Source organism: Periplaneta americana, chromosome 13 (genome assembly GCF_040183065.1).
Source record: "Periplaneta americana isolate PAMFEO1 chromosome 13, P.americana_PAMFEO1_priV1, whole genome shotgun sequence".
Lineage (NCBI taxonomy): Eukaryota > Metazoa > Arthropoda > Insecta > Blattodea > Blattidae > Periplaneta > Periplaneta americana.
Genome location: NC_091129.1, coordinates 102,746,162 through 102,765,331, shown reverse-complemented (window position 1 = coordinate 102,765,331; position 19,170 = coordinate 102,746,162). Strand labels below are relative to the sequence as shown.

Genomic DNA, 19,170 nt, shown 5'->3' with positions numbered 1-19,170 from the left:
CCTAAACTGTAACAAAAATATAATACCCGCCTCTTGACAATTCTGGTGCAGAGATATGGAGAGTTCGCGGGGAAAAACGATGAATGTCACAGTTTTCTTAAGGTTGATGTGATTATCTAATTCAATGAATCACTGAGAAATTTAATGTTGTTCTTATGAAAAATGGTAAAAAGGAAAATTATCACCACGAATACAGTAATCCTTTCCTTTATTTTCTATAGAAACAGCACTACATCTTGCAGTTATAGGCTCAATTAGATCATTATGTAATCCTTAACAGAAATGTGACATTCATCGTTTTTTCCGCAAACTCTTCATATAAATATATGGGCAATTTGTAAAACAATACATTTCTGAAATCTCAATGAACGTACGCTAATTGCTTGAGAAGTACATACATACAAGATTCAGAGAACGAATTGAATAGGAAGAGACTTCGATTTTGAATTGCAGTCATATTCTTGTACTCAACAATGTAGGCACACTTACGATATGCAGAATAAGTAAAATGGAACGTTGACATATATGACAAAAATCCTATAGGTACAATATCCTATAAACGAAAAATCATATAATGCCAAGCTGAGTGAGCAGTGTAGATTAGATTAATTATTTTACGTCAGGCTACGAATCAAAAACGTATATTAGGCCTATACATGTATTTCATTTCACATCCTTCCTTAATTACGTATTTAACGATGCTCTATCAATTACTAGGTCTACAGTACTTTGGCTTACCTACTGTTACGTAAAGATGTGTAAAAAAATATTTCTAACACGCCATACGTCGGAAATATAATAAGCTCAAAGGCAGCGGAAAAACAATAATTAAGTTGTGGGCGGTAGTTTGCTTCATTTTATCGAATTACTTTTTTTTTTTATTTAGTCTGACACACATACAGTACCAGTATGTGTTGCCAAAAGACACAGAAATTACTTTTTTTTTCCGGTCAACAAAAAAGATAATGAGTACTTGTATGAACAATGAATTCCATGAAGATTGTAATTTTGATATAAAAATAACGGTATAAATAATTCCATGTTCTGAGTTATTTGAAAAACTTCCGGACGGACACTATGCAAGTGGTTTTCGAAGGAGAAAAGCTTTTTACTTTATAAATCTGCATTATTGCTATTATGCCACCCATTCATTTTAAGTTGAAAAAAAAAAAACCCATGCCATAACCTATAACCACAGTATAATAACCTACAGTAGCATAAGAAATAAATTATTGGCATATAGTACTACAATGAAATAAACTGGAAATTCAGGTTAAACTCCTTACCGAAATAATTCGCCTCTGGTACGATGAATCAAGCACGCTGTTGTTCTGTGAGCGAACTTATGTTTCCTGAAATGCAATTACCGTAACAAATCTCAAGCAAAGCCACCGTAAGTATTGAAAGTGATTGAAACTTGAAGATTCTAAACAAATGGCACCAAAAGTCAGTTATAATGGGCGTATGGGTATGTTTCTTAATTCAGTCGTAATTCATCCATGAATGCTTGTGACGTTATAGATTGTTCCGACCACGTTGTTCCAAGTTTAGAAGCGCGATGAGTTGTGGCAGAGCGTTGTGGTGAATTTAAGAACTTGATGAAGTAAATGAGCAAGAGATTTGTGTAGCCAAACTACGACACACTGTAATAAGATTTTCTTGTATTGAATAAGTTCGTACACAACACATTAATATTGTCATTTAATATTTTAAATTGCATCATTATTATTATTATTATTATTATTATTATTATTATTATTATTATTATTATATTAAAATTAGAACAGACGATGACATGACGCCAATGTCATCGCATCAATCTTAATGTGATTATGGTTTTTGCGTGAAACCAGAATTTATTTATTCTATTCGTTTTGGTGAAAAGTTCGTGCGCTTCACATTTGCAAAAATCTGTTACTATGACGACGTCATCTAAGCACGCTACATCACTAAAGCGATAAGAGCCGCGATGTTCCGCACACGTTGGGAATATGTAATTTTAATTTTATTCATGTGAGTGGCTTGTGGTTAATAAATACGGGCAGTATAAACATGGAAATAGTATAATTCTGTGGTATTAATTTCCAATGCACTAATGTATGAATCCTATCAATCGTCTATAAATTGCATTGTCTCGAGACCACCTCATAGAATGAGGAAGAAATTATTGAATAATTAACAAGAAGGCACTTCCATCTTAAATTTAAGTACAGAGTGTATAAAGACATAAATGAAAATCAAAGTTTTATTTTAAATCCCAAACATCTTTTGCAGTCCCAACCACGCTTACAATAACTATCATGAACAGCATGTTACACGTAATTAAAAGTATTCAGTAAACCCCCTATCACTTTTAATACAGAAAGACCTATGCATTTTTCTCTCTTTATGTTTATAATATTATGCACTTCATAAAGTAGCCTAGTTTACTTCAGCACTCTGAATGGTTCTTGAATATACGAATATTTAAATAACTGAACTGTCTAAACCAGTGGTTCCCGAAGCGGGAGGTGGCCACCCCCTGGTGAGTCGTATAAAGGGCTGAGGGTCGAGAGATTAACACAAAACAAAAAAAAAAAAAATCTTTTGTTAAAATAAATTTATTTTGTATGGGGAAACAAACAATGTTTAACACAAAAAAGTGCTTCAGTAATTATAAAGTAAAAAATAATTAATGTGATAAATGTGCCTGTTTTTCAGAAAGTAGCAAAATATGATACACACACAGTGATGTCATTTTCAAGTTCAAGGAGATTTCTTGCTTTTGGTTTGATGACAATCATACACGAGAAACTTATTTAGCATAAATACGGAATTGCAAATGTTATCATAAATTTAAGAGTTTCTTTTGCAAGCTCGGGATATTCTTTTTATACAAAACTGGTCTATGTTCTGCGGAGGGTGGGGGGGGGGTTAGTTTCAACATTCCATCAGTAGGCACATAATATTTCAGTTTCAAGGAGTTTTTCCATTATTATTATTATTATTATTATTATTATTATTATTATTATTTATTATTATTTATTTTTTGGATTTCAATCACTTGAATTAATAAAACAAAATTATACATTAATAACAGATACACCCAAGCGTAATACTGTATGTTCAGTAGTTAAAAAAAAAGAGAGAGAGAGAGAGAGAGAGAAGATTGGACTGTTGGAATATTCAAAGTCCCAGACACAAGACACTGCGCATGAGCACAGATACATGTAACGTGAGTTATTTAAATTCACTCTATTTGGTTTGATGGAATTAGTTCCGAAACTCACTTGCAAACTCCAAGAAAAATATTAATGTTTTGTAAAAAATATATAAATATTATAGAAACTTATTCTTATTAAATGTAAATCTAATTCTCTTTTATGAGTTTCGAAACAATGCAGGTAATAAAGAGGTTAGATAGCTAAATGAAAGAAACTCTTTATTTTGTTCATAACAAAGAAATGAACTAGCTAGAGATGATTTGTTTTACTTTTATTTTTATTCCCTTTCCAACCATAAATGAAATGTAGAAAAATATTCAATTTATGGCTTTATTTTAACAACATGTTTTAACAAATAATTATAATTACGATCTTACAATACATATAAAGATCAGAAAGAGAAAAACGAATTGGCTGGATCACTAGTTGAGAAGAAACTGCCTTCTGAAGGATGCACTGGAAGGAATGGTGAATGGAAGAAGAATTAGGGGCAGAAGAAGATATCAGATGATAGATGACATTAAGATATGAAGAGTCCACTGCAAGAATGATGGATGTCACTTTTTTGTCGAAAATACAGAATGTACATAGTTATATGGCATTAACACTGATAGTCATTGTCCAGTAATGATCGGAAAAATCACAGTTAAGCTTTGAGTGCTAAGCATTTCAAACTTTCAATTGCTTCTCCTGAGAAATGTACAGTATTCCAAATGACATCCATCGTTCTTGCAGTGGACTCTTCATATATGGATCACATGAGCAGACAAAGAGGAAGGCAGGAAATAGGAAAGATTGGAGAAAGTAAAAGACCTGCCCTTGGGCAGAACAGTATGTATGTATGCATGAATGAATGAATGAATGAATGTTATTGTAAATGGAGTGATTTTTCTGTTTAACAATAACAATGAAATTTAAAATATATTTAACAAGCATTGGTAAGTTGATTTTAAATCCAGTAACAACACTACATTTCAATACTAACCATATGAGCCACCGAGGTGACATGGAGAGAGCATTTATCCAGCCTTTTGGTCTCACTGCAGGCAAGTGCTGTTCCAAATTACTGACAAAGTATGGTATCATGTGAATCATGCTATAGACTTTCAACCATCAAGAATTTGCCATCCTTTCTTTGGCAAAGAACACATGCCAGTCATAATATTATATGCAGCTTAAATTTAAATTAGAGAAATAATTCAAGGAAGGCCAGGATATCTATTCCGGGACATGGAATATTTTATATATAAATTGGTATTAAGGAATGTTGTAGATTGTGGAACTCCGTTAGTAAATTTATGACAGCACACTAATGAAGTTCCATCCAAATATGTTAGAAATGTAATTTTTATTATAGGTGTTTATTTTCTTTATTCATTTCATCGTGGTTTTATAAAAAGTCACTTACTGACCTGGTTAGGTTATTTTCAATTCTTACATTCTTGACAATCAAGTTACTTCACATCTTGCATATTTCATACTGCAATACCTTCCATTCTTGCCTTTCTATTAACAAAATAACTTATCTTACTTTCCTGACATTCAATTAAATTCAAATTCGTAAGTTAATGATATTCAAATAACTTCAACTGCAAATCTTACGTTCGTGATATTCAAGTTACTCCAATTCTTCCGTTTCTAATATTTAAATACATCTCCTACAAGAGCATTTCAGAATAAAATACTTACATAATAATTACGATTCTCTGTTAAATAATGATTACTGACATCAATCAGCCTCATAAAAAATAAGACTAGAAATATGACATACAACCAGCTGTTGTATGCTCCTTCGCTGCTACCTACCATTAGACAATTATTATAAAATAACCCACTACGTGGACGTTTTCAGTCTTACATTTCTTATACAATTTAAATATGGAGGACTGTGACTTCCTCCTTAAAAGGCACTCTTGTACAGCTCAAAACTGTATGCGATACTTACCAGTGCTTGCCACAGATTTGGCACTACTGCTATCAGCAGAGCTTGGCTTGTTATCTCGTGTCAGGGAGGAACCCCTTCGGGTGCGTGGACCTGGGAACAACCTTAATTTTGAGTCATCTGCTCCAGGTTTTGCAACGTTAGGGGTTCCTCCTTGTCCTACCCGTGTTGTACTGCCAGCTTTCCCAATAGAACGACTTTCACCATCACTGAGACGTCCATACTCGCCTAATTTTCTTGGTGCTGGGATGTTTGAGCGAGCTGGTGAATCGCGGCCCTTTGGTCCAGCCGAATCTGATCCCTCACACGATGTGGCAGGAGTTTTCCTGCCTTCTCCGTCACTTAATCGACCATATTCCCCTAGTCGACGCTCCTTGCCTCCTGCAGGTTTGTGTGTTCGACGAGGACGCGGCAAGGAACTAGGGGGCAGGCTACCTGAGCGGTTACGAGTATTAGCGGGGGCCCCTCCCAAGCAAGTTTCTTGCATCCGTTGCTGTTGTGAACTACGACCTTGCTTCTCCAGCAGCAGGATCTCCTCAGGTCGTCCCTGTTCATAACGATTAGGGACTAAACCCTGCAGGAAACCAGGTTCAAACAAGTGATGATGGGGTGAGGCACCCCCTACACCCGCCAATAATGGCTTGGGTATTTTTCCTTTTCGCGGCGTAGTGCTTGTATTAGAGAATCCTGGAAAACAGCAAAGACCCCGCTGAAAAGGAAGAAAGAAAGAGAAACGAGAGTTGGGACGGTCCAGGAGCCATGATGAGTGGTTAGGGTTAGTGGCACACCACACTGCATGCGCCGGGCAGGTTATGAGGGGAGAGCTGTGCACTTCTAGTCCTAAAGGATGAAGCAAAACACACATTACATCAAAGTGCAGTTCTAAGTTTGTGTTCCCCACCATACTTAAAAAAATAAATCATAGGTGCTCCAACATGAATCTACTTGCATGCAATATCACGCCATTTGTTATCCCCAGTCCCCAGTTTAATTTCCTACACTGCAGTATAAAACAAACAATCAAAAAAGTTTCATCTATTGAAAGATTTCCTTTTTTATTATTAACTTTGAAAGAAATGTCTAGTTATTAACACAACCGAATCTTTGACATAACAAATGTATGGCAATACATATTTAAGATTGACATCTACGTTCTAACCCCCATTTGATAATTTGTGTGTGCAAAAGTAAATTTAATGAAATTTATTTTAAAAATGTGTATTACAAACATTGAATATCGTAATGTGTTTCGATTATTATTATTATTATTATTATTATTATTATTATTATTAAGTTATGTTATCTTCAATACTTTTCTATGAAATAATCTATGTGACAGGAAACACCGTCATAATTTTCTCAAATTTAAAAATAATCAACATTCTAACATGCACAGCCCAAATCAGGACAAGGTGTTACACACAGAATCAGTACATAAGGATAAGAAACAAAGCCAAATAAAGTAAAGCATTCACTTAAAATTACTAAAATAAAATTCCGAGTAGCAACATTGCATAAAAATCCAATGAAGTCATGCATTTTAACATGCTAAATAAAATTACTGACTGCCCCAATAGAATGCATTTCATTGTATGCAAACTTGAATCGAAAGAACCAAAATTTAAAATGTAAGTACCAGTACAAGCAATGCTCATTTCAAAATACAACTGCAAAATGCACAGAAGTTAACTGTGATCCAGGAAAGGGAGAGAAAACAAAATGTAGCTTTAATTTATCTTTTGCAAGATATAATTCACTACGTTCTCTAAACTTCATTACTACAGACAGACATGAAGAATTTTGTAGAATTTTCCCCCAAATTAAACCAACAGAAAGTTTTAAAAATTGTTTGCTGCTATTGCAAAATTTTAAAGTTTAAATATCATACAAATATTTCTAGCATGCCTATTCCATGCTATTGCGGACAATTCCACAAAAAAGAATCCAATATCATGCAACGATTTGCACATTCATAATGAAAAAAAAAAAAAAAAAAAAAAAAATCAGAACAATGAAATTTTTCTTTTTCTGTTTTACATATACACAGAATTATAATGCATTAATTATGTCTATATAGTAGAAAGCTAATCCTTATAAGTTTCTTTAACACACAAGAACTCACATCTATTGGGGCTGTCAGCACTAAAAAATGGTTTACTGAATATATCTTTTAGGCAATAAATAAAATTACACTCTGTTCACTACAGGGAAGAGTAATAAAGCTCAAAGAAAGAAGTTTCCTTTATGTATACTGAAATGTACTTATTAAGAAATGTTTCTATCCATTTGTAATCCTGTGGGACAAAATTCCAGCATACCGACGACACTCATATAACCTCAGCAGTTAAGAGCATTGTTAAATAAAAAATAACATTTTCCATTTGTAATAGAAAATCAAAGTTTTTGATTAAAATAAAAATAAAATACAATACAAAACGAAACAAAACAAATTCACTATTTCGATCAGGAGTATCATATTCCTGTACTGTACGTAATGTGTTTGTTTCAATGGCGCTGTGAGACAGAGCTCGAGATTTTGAAGTTAATTATTCAAATTCTATGTCATTACGATTACAAAGTTATAAGACAGGCCTGCCCTTGAAATTAAGACAAAACATACACATTCTGCTCTCTCAGTCTACTATATGGAGCTGCTACAGTCGATTCAATATACTGGAAAGAAAAGAGATATAATGGGTTGTTACAGCTGCTTCATTTTTTTTCTGTATTTACATAATTTCACAAAGCGAACAGTAGTAAAGCACGTGACAGTACTACTACTCGTGAAGTTCTACACAGAAGAACCCTGATTTTAGGCAACCTCCATTTAATGTTTTTACACATTTAATGTTAGATTTTCACAATCCCAATAATTATTACATATGATTAATGTATTTTTTTTTTACATTCCATTTCACGTTTGTTTCTTTACTGTCAAATCTCTATTTTACATTAAAATAGTGTCCTCAAATCATTTTTTTTAATCTCGAATAATGTAAAGTACCTACACTGACTTGACAATGCTACTGCCTTGCTGTTACAAGTTAATGGTGTGAGTCACGCTATTCGCTCTCCCTCACCTCTTCTACACAAAGCTGTGAGCGGTGTACCCATCACAACTTACAGTATCAGTCACTTCTTGTCTTTGTTGTGCTCGCTGAGGGTGTCAGCACTACTACAGTGAAGAGACGGACGTTTTCACCATTACTTATCATTAGAAAACAATGGCCGCAAAAGGAAAATGCTCTCTCTCGTAGAAAAGGTTAATTTAATTCACGAAAGAAAAGAAAAAAAAGTGAATATATTCGAGATGGTAAAAAGAAGATTTGATGGCACCCAGCTTTCCCTTAATATCTTCCAGTTTTTTACAACATTATCCATAATTTCATATTATTGTAGCTTTTCTGAAAGTAAATTGAATTTTTGCAAACGTATTCAATAAACCCCAATTTAAGTCTAATTATTCTGTTTAGAACGTAACTGTCACCATATATTTTTAGTAATGTGCCGTTTTTGCTTACAGAAAAATACAATGCCAGTGTATTCTTTTGTTCATCAAATATTCCACAACATAATAGGTACGTTTAGTAGAACAAATTAGAACTGAAAAGAAAGAGATGTCTTCCTTCTCACTCCACGATAGCTATCAGCAACAGTAGAGAACAATTAATTGAGTAAAGCACATTCATAGTTGTTTTATGTCTGCTCAATGTAAGTAACATAATATTACTAACAGTATGTATCTTTATAGAAGAGATTTTATGTTAAGAAATACAAAGCCTTAAGCTGTAATAGTAATATATTTCTAACATTTAATAATGTATCTATTTATTTAGAAGACTGTACAATGTTTTCACATCTTCCTGAGCTCACTTTGCTACAAATTTATCTTCATTCTCCATTTGTTTCTGTTCTTCCAGTCTCCGTATGTAAATTCTTCTCTCATCAGTCCAACATATTTGGACATAACATATTTGAGGTAATAAAAATAAATTTTATATAGATAAAGAGCCAGAATAGTCTACTGAATCAAGTATCTCTGGAATTTTAACTCATTTAGAAAGACTCATGTCCTTGAGAGAGTATGTTTCCAGAGCAATGTTTACAGTGACTGTTTATTATTTCCTGCATAAATCATTCATATACAAATAAGAAATTTAATCCATTCTAGATTTACGATTACAGTACACAAAATCAACACAGTGTCTACATCATTTGTAGTTCCTCGTCAGTTATTTAAATATGAGATCAATGGTTTTGTTTGTTTGTTTGTTTGTTTGTTTATTACAGCCATACTACACAGAACAAATACGTATTTCAAAACAAGATCACGATATTGTATTTAAAGTAATTCAAACAATAACAAAAGGAAACTTCTTATTTTGAACTTTGTTACTGCCAGACTTAAGGTTATACTGTTATTGACACCATCTAATAAATAAAAATCTCTCTTACACTTTATCTGTAAAGTTATCTCATTGAAAAGGAACTATACACTCTAACTTAAAACTTCGAAATGGTTTGCTTGGATACTAAATAAATACTGTTATTCTGGGATGCCGTTATAGGCAGGGCGAGAGAAGGGATAGAAATTCAAAAGTAAATGTCAGCAGCCACCAAGTTCCTTGAAGAAATAATGATTATATGTATGTAAGTGTGTAAAAATTAGGTGTTTTAAGATGAAATTAGTACGAAAATTTTAACTGTGAAACAGTATTAATACTAAATAACTTGTTATCCTTGTTGGTCTAGCAGATGTCATGGTAACTGCTGTTGGATCTGAGCTTTATTGGTTCAAACTCAGCCAAGAATGAATGAATTTTAAAGAATGGTAAAATCCTTACCATGTCTTCCTTCAGAAGATAAGTAAAGCTGAGAAGCCCATATCGTAGATTTAAAGCACATAAAAAAACCCTATCCCTGAGAGAGGACTCCAGGTAGTATTTTCCAGCCATTTCTCGGCCATACTGAATTTCAATGGTGACTAATCTCTGCAGTTGGAAGTATAGTTAAAACAAATAATATTCGAACTAAATAGGTAGGGTAATTAAGACTCAAATGTGGTTCCAGAGAATGCCTTTTAATGCAAAAATCAGAATTTGTTTCCTACTAGACAATGTAACATAATGTAAAGCAGAGTAGGTTTTCTCTATTTATACGAGTATCTCCCATGCCAATTCATTAAAGAACTGTCAAAACAGCTAGACTAAAATTAATAACCTCTGCAATTGAAAGAAATTTTAATAAAACAAAAATCGTGCATCTCTTTACAACTCAAAAATTTTATAGATGATGTATCAGAGTCTTTCAAAAAGTAAGGTATCGGTAATATAATCCATCATAAAGTTTCTTAATGGAATCAAAGAACCAATATTCTGAAGATTTGCAAGTCTGGACTGTAAGGTAAGTGTAAGAACTTCACGATGACAGTGCAATCATTCATTTTGTGGAGTAACATTATCAATAATTCTGGTTATGTGTGTCCAATGTTACTGCACTGGCAAACCAACAAATCATGAGATGTTAATTTTTTTCAAAATTGGCATTAAAAATTTATCAATTGCTGGAACAAATTATGTATATTGAGAAATATAAGATTCTGTGAAATAATGGTGTATGTTTACTGTTTCTTATAGTATAATTTCAGTTCCACAGAAAAAAACGTGTTACCGGTATTTTCTTTTTCAGAAAATCCTTGTAGATAATGCAGGTTAGTAATTTTACTTTCTCACTCTAGGTATAATGGCATAGTCAGAATATGTGTTTTATATGTGTGTATCCAATGCCTACCCACTTCACTTGCGTGATTCGGGTTCCACATATTATGGATAGATGGCAAGACTGTGACCCATTTTCAAGTTGCATACTAATTCGGCAGGTCATGCTATGCAAGATGTGTATCCGTGGAGAGTTATGCCATGCATTAGGGTGAGTGTATGTGTAAGTGTAAATGTAGTGTAGGGTCACCTATGATGAAGACGATCAAGGGAGCCACTAGGCTTAATGTCCCCATGACAGACAAATCACTGCCAACAGTGACATACGCCTTCTCTTCAAAACACAGAGGAGAGATTTTGGATTTAACCCAGACATATTGGTGCACAATCTAGTGATTAGAATTGTGCACTGCCACCTCTTTTAGTCCTGAGGTAGAAATTTAACACGAAAATATCTGTCCCCACCGGAAATCGAACTTGGTCCAGCTACTTTGGAGGCAGATGCGCTACACAGAGTTAACATAAAAAGGATTTGCAGACTCACCAGAATACAATTTCTTTTGTGACTTCTGTATCACGTTGGTAATATATTTCATATGAAAATAGACATATCTCCAAGGAACAAGATGGACTGCTAGTTTGTTGCTTTCGTTTAATAACAGTGTACAGGTTCAAATCGTGCATTTTATGGTGAAATATCCATTCAATTAATAATTTAGTTAAACTCAGTAACAAACATAACTGCACACATTTACTGCAAAAGTAGCAACCTCATTTCTCTTAGATTGAAGAGAGAGAAAGTTCACCTGACTGAAGTCTCCTACCTTACTGAGAAGCTGTGAATCAAGCTGAGAATCTAGCTCCTTGAGCTGGTCGTCCAATGATTTCTTTGTGTCGTCAAAGCTTTTGTTGGTAGTACTTCCATATTTACGTGTACTGTAACTCGTACTCAGTGGATGGTGGTAAGCCCCGGAATCACTGCCAGCGTATGAGCTGATGCCAGTACTGCAGCTGCTTGTTAGTACACTGCTTACTGCAGAGAAGACGCCTGTTGTTGTCACAGGATCTGCAACATTTCGAGAACAACTCCGTGTAAAAATCTCAGTCCCATAATCCTATTTAACTTCCTTATAAAAAAATTGAATAAAAAATACTGTACTTCACTTTGTAACTTTCCTGAGCATACTCTGAAGAAATTTATAACTAGTATACTAGCAACAGAAAAATGTAACATAAATAACGAAGTGAGACAGGAAAATGGATTATCTCCACTACTTTTCAATTTGGTTCTGAAAAAAACACTACAAGCTATCAGTTCGCAGAACACAGGACTTGGAGTGGATAAAAAATAATGTTCTAACACACACGAATGATACATTATTAAGAAACACCAAAGAAGAAATTAATGTTCTGACAGAAGTTTTAATATTAATACAAGAAGCAAGTAAAGTCGGCCCCCACAGAAAAAACTAAATGCATGGAAGTGTTGAGAAACCACCAAAACAACAGATCACTGAAAATAAGAAATTTAAAATTTGAGAAGGTCCGAAAATTTTAATATTTAGATCATACAGTATCAGATCAGAATCTGATGAATGAGGAAATAATACAAAGATTGTCAATAGCTAATAAGTGTTTCTTTGCACTCAAGTCTATCCTTTCATAAAAAATTCTATCAGCAGCTACAAAGGCTCAATGCTACAAGACGATCATACAGCCAGTCCTACTTTATGGTGCGGAAATATGGACACTCACAAAACAGGCTGAACATAAATTAAGAGTTTTCGAGAACAAAGTAACAAAATGCTCCGAAAAAATGTTCACCCAATAAATGACGGTATTTGGCGATCAAGAAAAAACAGACAAATCAGATTCTTATTTCCTGAACCAGAGCACCTCAGCTGACTGAGCTATTCGGTGGCTAAATGTAAATAGTAAGTATAAATAAATGTATATAATAATAATAATAATAATAATAATAATAATAATAATAATAATAATAATACAAGCTAATGTCAAGTTATCTAAATTTTGAAAAATAGATTTAGATTATGACCTTTTATGCCAACCTGTCACTATAAGGGTTTTTATACTATGCAAAAAGAGAAAATAAAAATATAATTTGTCAGGAAGGAAGTTTCATTAATCCGTAATTGGTGAGGTGGTGACTGTGAATACCCCAGCCATTGTAAGAAAATAAGCCTGTGCCAGATGGATGTGCAGAGATATTTTTTTTTCTTTTTCATTGCTTATTATGCTGCCTGCTTCCCTAATTTTGAAGAAAACCTACTTAAAACAAATAAAAGTACTTGATTATATACAATAAAAATTCAGTTTGATTATCTGAGTGCTACGATACAAGTTTCTAAGTTGGGGTAAGTGCAATCCCCACCTCACCAGTTACGTGACTAGAAAAATACCTCACCACTTACGGGTTAAATATATGTTTCATTATAGTTTCGTGAATTTGGTTCTATACTTTATTTTTAATTTCAAAACTGTGAAATAGTTTCATAAGTAAATAAAAGACATATAATATAAAATCAACATATACCTTTACTTTAGCTTAAAACAATGTATTCGTAACATATTTCCTATGTTAAATATATCACTCACATTCTTACTGTATAAAAGTACGTAGTTACATTCTTATGATGTTACAAAAAATGCTACCTCTGTAAAAATAATATCAAAGCCATTATCACATACTCATTCTATTGACAATGTTCGATGGGCTGTATGATACACTTCAATATTAAGTAACAATAATTTTTCTTTACTGTCTTGTATTTAGAATGTATCTTACCTAACTCTTCTCTAGAAACAGATGTTCCGAGTACAGTTCCTAGGTCTGAATTACCATGCAAACTAGGGTGAGGGGTGTGATGAGGCGAACGCCCTAACATGCTTTGATAGGAAGACGAGGAGACATCCTTCTCATAGGTATGTTTCTGAAGAACTCGAATCATTGCATCACGTTCTGCAAGCTTCGATTCAAGGTCTTTCATTCTGAAATATAAAATCAATCATAACACAAATATTATTACTTCATACAAGAATTGATTTCGAAATGTAATTTATTTTCTTTTGATCATTAAATGTGTCAGAACTATATACTCTTATCTTACTCTGTGTCTGTTTTGAACAGAATAAATAAGCAAAACATTACTAAGTGCTCAATACTTTATATTGCACTGACAAAATTACATCTCTATTCCTCTCTTGTTTCTCAACACTGTCGTCGTTGTCATTTAACACTGTCATAGTTGTCATTGTCATCGTCATCTCTCATTATCATCACCATCATCATAAAAATAAGAACAGCAGCAACAAGAGCAGAAGAGTATTTAGAGCTACTTGGACCTACTTACTTGTTTGCTGGCACAAACCTAACTCTTGTACATCCAGTTTTTTTTTTTAAGTATCAATGGACACTTTCAACTTCATAAAATCCTGGAGATGATTCGAACACCTGGTGCAATAGCATAAAAAACAAGATGACAGTATACGTGCCTCGATTCCAGATCTGCAACCTTCTTCTGTGCAGCATGGACCTCATCCATATGCCTAATTTTTTCTGACCGGGCCTCAGCAATCAATTTCTCAGTCTCCTGACTTGTCTTCTCTAGAGCAGCAATCTTAGCGTCCCTGCAAACAAATATCATACACGTAAGATCTAACATACACTGAAAGCAATTAGGAATTAAACACATTTAACACTTAACAAAGCTTTGGCTTATACTAAATGAACTCCAGCTAAAAAACCTAGCAAAACAAATTGATTCAACTATTATGAGATTTTTTTGTGACGTGGTAGAATACACTCTTATGGATCAGAAGAGTTATGTTAACAACTATGTTCCCCAAACATATCAGAAACGAACTATTGACACAAAATTCGTTGGAACATCTTAACCAAATGTTTCTCAACAGGACAAAAGCTATGTATTCCAGAATAGGGACTCATTGCTAAATCTTTCGTAAAAATACTAATGATTCCTTTTAATGTGAATGGAGTTCAAGAAATCTGACAATATTCCTAAAACCATAATGTAAAATGTATTTATAACTCCAACTCTCTTCAAATCCAGTAAGTGAATTCTGCTTTATTTGTGACATATAATATTAATAATAAAATCCACAAATTTCAACATGTATGAAACAATAAAACGAATTAATCGTAAAACAAGAAAAGCTATCTAAAATACAATAAAATCCACAAATTTCAACATGTATGAAACAATAAAACGAACTGTTCGTAAAACAAGAAAAGCTACCTAAAATACAATAAAATCCACAAATTTCAACATGACTGTATGAAACAATAAAACGAACTGATCGTGAAACAAGAAAAGCTACCTAAAATACAATAAAATCCACAAATTTCAACATGTATGAAACAATAAAACGAATTAATCGTAAAACAAGAAAAGCTACCTAAAATGCAATAAAATCCACAAATTTCAACATGACTGTATGAAACAATAAAACGAATTGATCGTGAAACAAGAAAAGCTACCTAAAATACAATAAAATCCACAAATTTCAACATGTATGAAACAATAAAACGAACTGTTCGTAAAACAAGAAAAGCTACCTAAAATACAATAAAATCCACAAATTTCAACATGACTGTATGAAACAATAAAACGAACTGATCGTGAAACAAGAAAAGCTACCTAAAATACAATAAAATCCACAAATTTCAACATGTATGAAACAATAAAACGAATTAATCGTAAAACAAGAAAAGCTACCTAAAATGCAATAAAATCCACAAATTTCAACATGACTGTATGAAACAATAAAACGAATTGATCGTGAAACAAGAAAAGCTACCTAAAATACAATAAAATCCACAAATTTCAACATGTATGAAACAATAAAACGAATTGATCGTAAAACAAGAAAAGCTACCTAAAATACAATAAAATCCACAAATTTCAACACGTATGAAACAATAAAACGAATTGATCGTAAAACAAGAAAAGCTACCTAAATTACATTCTATAAAATTGGCCACATGGCCTAATACTTGGAGGGATGAAAATGATTATGATAAAATGTATTATGGTAGTTTAATGTTGCTTTAAGCAAGCAAAACGTGGATTCTAGGCAGAAATAAAAAAAAGGACTGAATCGAGAATTTAGAAATGAAATTCCTACATTTGGTCGTTGGATGTTCCTTGCTGGACCATAATTGCAGTAAGGAAGGATAAAAGAAACGAGCAGCTTATAAATAATCTGACAAGAAAAAAAAACAGGAAATAAAGTAAATTGGAAACATCGTATAGAAAGAATGGATAGTGCAATGCAGCTGAGAATTATATTTGATTACCACCCAATTGAAAGGAGAGAAATTGGAAGGCTTAGAAGAAGCTGAAAAGATGGTTTAGTTTAATGGACATGGAACAGATTGCAGGAAGTCCAAACATTCAATGCTTATAATATCAAACTTACTTAGGAATGCTAGCCGCGTCAATAGCTGCCTGCCTGAGCGCACTCTCCTCCAGGTACCGCTGTTCCCACTTGGCTACTTCTCCTTCAAGCCTCATGATCTTCTCGTCACGCTCACGAAGCTTGCGTTTGAGTTCGGGTGCTGTCTCCCCTTGCTGCACTCCATTCTGAGAACCAATTGCTCCGTTCCCACCAGAATTTGTATCGCCTTCTTCTGCCCCTCCACCTCCAGCTCTTGCTCGTTCGTTACGAAGTTCTCTTTCTAACTGAAGCCTCAATTTACGTTCTGTTTGTTCTCTTCGATCACTTGCCAGCTGTAGTGACGATAAAGCCCTCTGCAACTGTGCTACTCGTTCTACATACATCTGCTTTTTTCGACACTGTAAGCATAAATGAAACAATACAATTAACGAACATCTTTAACCTATTGTATTTCAATATTCTTTTAAATTGTGACATATTTTCATACATTTTAGTATTACTTATCTAGCAATTAATTTATACTTATTATATTCCCAACATTTGTATCAATTAGTCCTGTTTACAAAGACAATATATACTTTTTATAAATTTTTTTTGTAAGTTCAGAACACAGTTGTTATTTTTAATAAAACTTAGTATCTTCAGTAGTTTAGTCACTACTATTAGAAAGAAGTTTGCAAATTACAACCCTGCATAAGATAATTATAATTAAACATAATATTTGAAAAAGTAAAAGAAAATGCTGTCAGATGGAGTTTCTTCTTCTTCGTCTTCCTTTTCCTTCTCTTCTCCCTCTCCTCCTCCTCCTCTTTCGTCATGATCATCATTATCATCATCTATATTTATACAGCATCTATCTATCACAAAGTCTGGCCAACAATCTGTTCCAGTCCTACTTGAGGCTTTAGTCCAGTAGTCTCTTCCTAGGTCATCTTCGTAGTCTTCTTCTTACTGAATTATAGTTTCTTTAAATCTTCGGCAGGCTGTCCTTTGCCACTGTGTCTTCATACCGAAATCATTCTGTTTCAAGATTTGCAACTTTTTCCAAAACTGGGGTTATTTTCAATTCTTTCCTACTTCTGCATTAGTTTTGTAGTCTGACCAAGAGTAATCAACTGTTTTTCTCATGAATCTCATTTCTGCTGTTCTAATTCTTGATGTGTCTGCTGCTTTGATGGTCCAAGATTCACTGCTATATAAAACAGTACGAAGAGCCAGGGTGTTGTAAAACATGACTTGTTTTCCTTAATGCTGTCTAAATCAGGGTGAAAAAAAAAAAAAAAATCAGGATTTTTTTAAATTAGAATCATAATCAGTTATTTTTTTTATTTAAATAAGATTTTTCTTATTTCAATAATTTCTTTTACTTAAATACTTTTGATTTATTTCTTTTAATTGGATTTATTGAAGTAAACAAAGTATTCTTAATAATAGATCACAGTACATCTCCGATGTTAGAGAAGGGCATAGAATGAAAGTAACTTAGGAAAGAAGTTTTTTCCTTATCCTGTGTAGGAGCTTTAAAAATTCCTTAAGATTATAGACAAAAACAAAATTAATTTACCTCTTCTTCCAGCCTAACAACATTGCCCTGAGCATTTGTGAGTGCAGTATCAAGGATGTCTATGTGTGTCCGCTGTTCCTGCAGTGTTGCACGCTGAGCTGCTAGTTCTATTTCCTGTCGTTCTTTTGCAGCTCCGAGTTCCTTATCTGTAGACAAAATGTAATTACAAAAAATTAAGTCCATTAATAAGAACCGTAGCAAACACAAGAATTCGTGTATTTGTTAGCTTATTCTTATCCTTTATTCCGTCTAATTAACTGACATTACATACAGAATTCTGCATTATGAGGAGGTTCTTACTTTGTGTTATAAGCTGTGCTATAAAAATTTCACGTTTGCCAAGTTCTTTGCGGAGATTCTCTGCTGCCATGTCTGGCAAATCACTCTGATTCTGAGTCCTTCCCGTCAACAGCTGCGTTGATAGAAGTTCTAACTGTTCGCGTAGACTCCTGTTCAAGTCTTGTAATCGTCTAACATCTCCTTGCAGGCGTGCCCTTGCGGCTCGTTCTAGACGTTCACGTCTCTCGGAAGACTGGACAAGTTCTTCATGTGCACGATGAACCTTCCCAATCTCCTGCTCCAACTGCAACATACAACAAGGATTAATTCAACAGATGGTAAGAAACATATTTAAAACATTCTTGAACATATAAGCGACCAAAATTTGATGCTAACTTCGAAAACTATCTGGGAAAATCGTTAGGCCAGCAGCATACTGCATCAGACATTCCATCTTGCTTGGACAGGACAGTTTTATCTGGGACTGTCCGATGTGACTGTGATTACATGCATTGTTATGAGACTAGCATACTGCGTTGGACATTCAGCCTGGACAACCACGATACTGTCTGCCCAGTGTGGGTTATATTCAGTGGTATAATTTTATTCTTACATTGTATTTACGAGTATTTTTAATTCGATTTAGTTCCTCACTTTTTATTTTACAAATTGAAAAAAAAAAAAAAAAAAAAAAAAACAGCATAAGAAGGACCTATCAGATAAACTGAGCGAAGAAGTTTTGAAAGAAATTAATGCATTTATAAAGCCAAGTACATTGATTTTTTGGTTCAGGGAATGAATCAAACAACCTCTATTTGTGTCATTTTTGTCTTCTAAACACATAAAATAGATCACTGGTACAATTCGTCATTGGTTACAGTCACGTCACTACTGAGAGTAGCAGCATGGGAAAATAAACTATGTACATCGTGGCGAAATTCTGTTTCAGACCATTCGAAAGTCCTGGACAGACCGAAACAATCTTGTCTAGTATCGGATGGTCCGAGACGAAATTGTCCTGTCTGA

The 19,170-nt window shown here is 33.7% G+C and overlaps 1 protein-coding gene across 2 annotated transcripts in view; it reads right to left on the bottom strand.

The window, feature by feature from the left end:
• Nucleotides 1-4,545: 4,545 nt before the first annotated feature.
• The window catches only part of LOC138712181 (angiomotin-like protein 1), a 66,204-nt gene continuing 51,579 nt past the window's right edge, over nucleotides 4,546-19,170 (bottom strand). For both annotated transcript variants that reach the window (XM_069843677.1, XM_069843678.1), the window contains exons 7-13: nucleotides 18,166-18,448; nucleotides 17,866-18,011; nucleotides 16,323-16,699; nucleotides 14,376-14,510; nucleotides 13,669-13,871; nucleotides 11,687-11,928; nucleotides 4,546-5,854 (exon numbers count right to left, since the gene is read on the bottom strand). In XM_069843677.1, coding sequence (XP_069699778.1) covers nucleotides 5,126-5,854; nucleotides 11,687-11,928; nucleotides 13,669-13,871; nucleotides 14,376-14,510; nucleotides 16,323-16,699; nucleotides 17,866-18,011; nucleotides 18,166-18,448 — 2,115 coding nt within the window. In that variant the 3' untranslated portion in view covers nucleotides 4,546-5,125. The remainder of the gene's footprint in view (nucleotides 5,855-11,686; nucleotides 11,929-13,668; nucleotides 13,872-14,375; nucleotides 14,511-16,322; nucleotides 16,700-17,865; nucleotides 18,012-18,165; nucleotides 18,449-19,170) is intronic.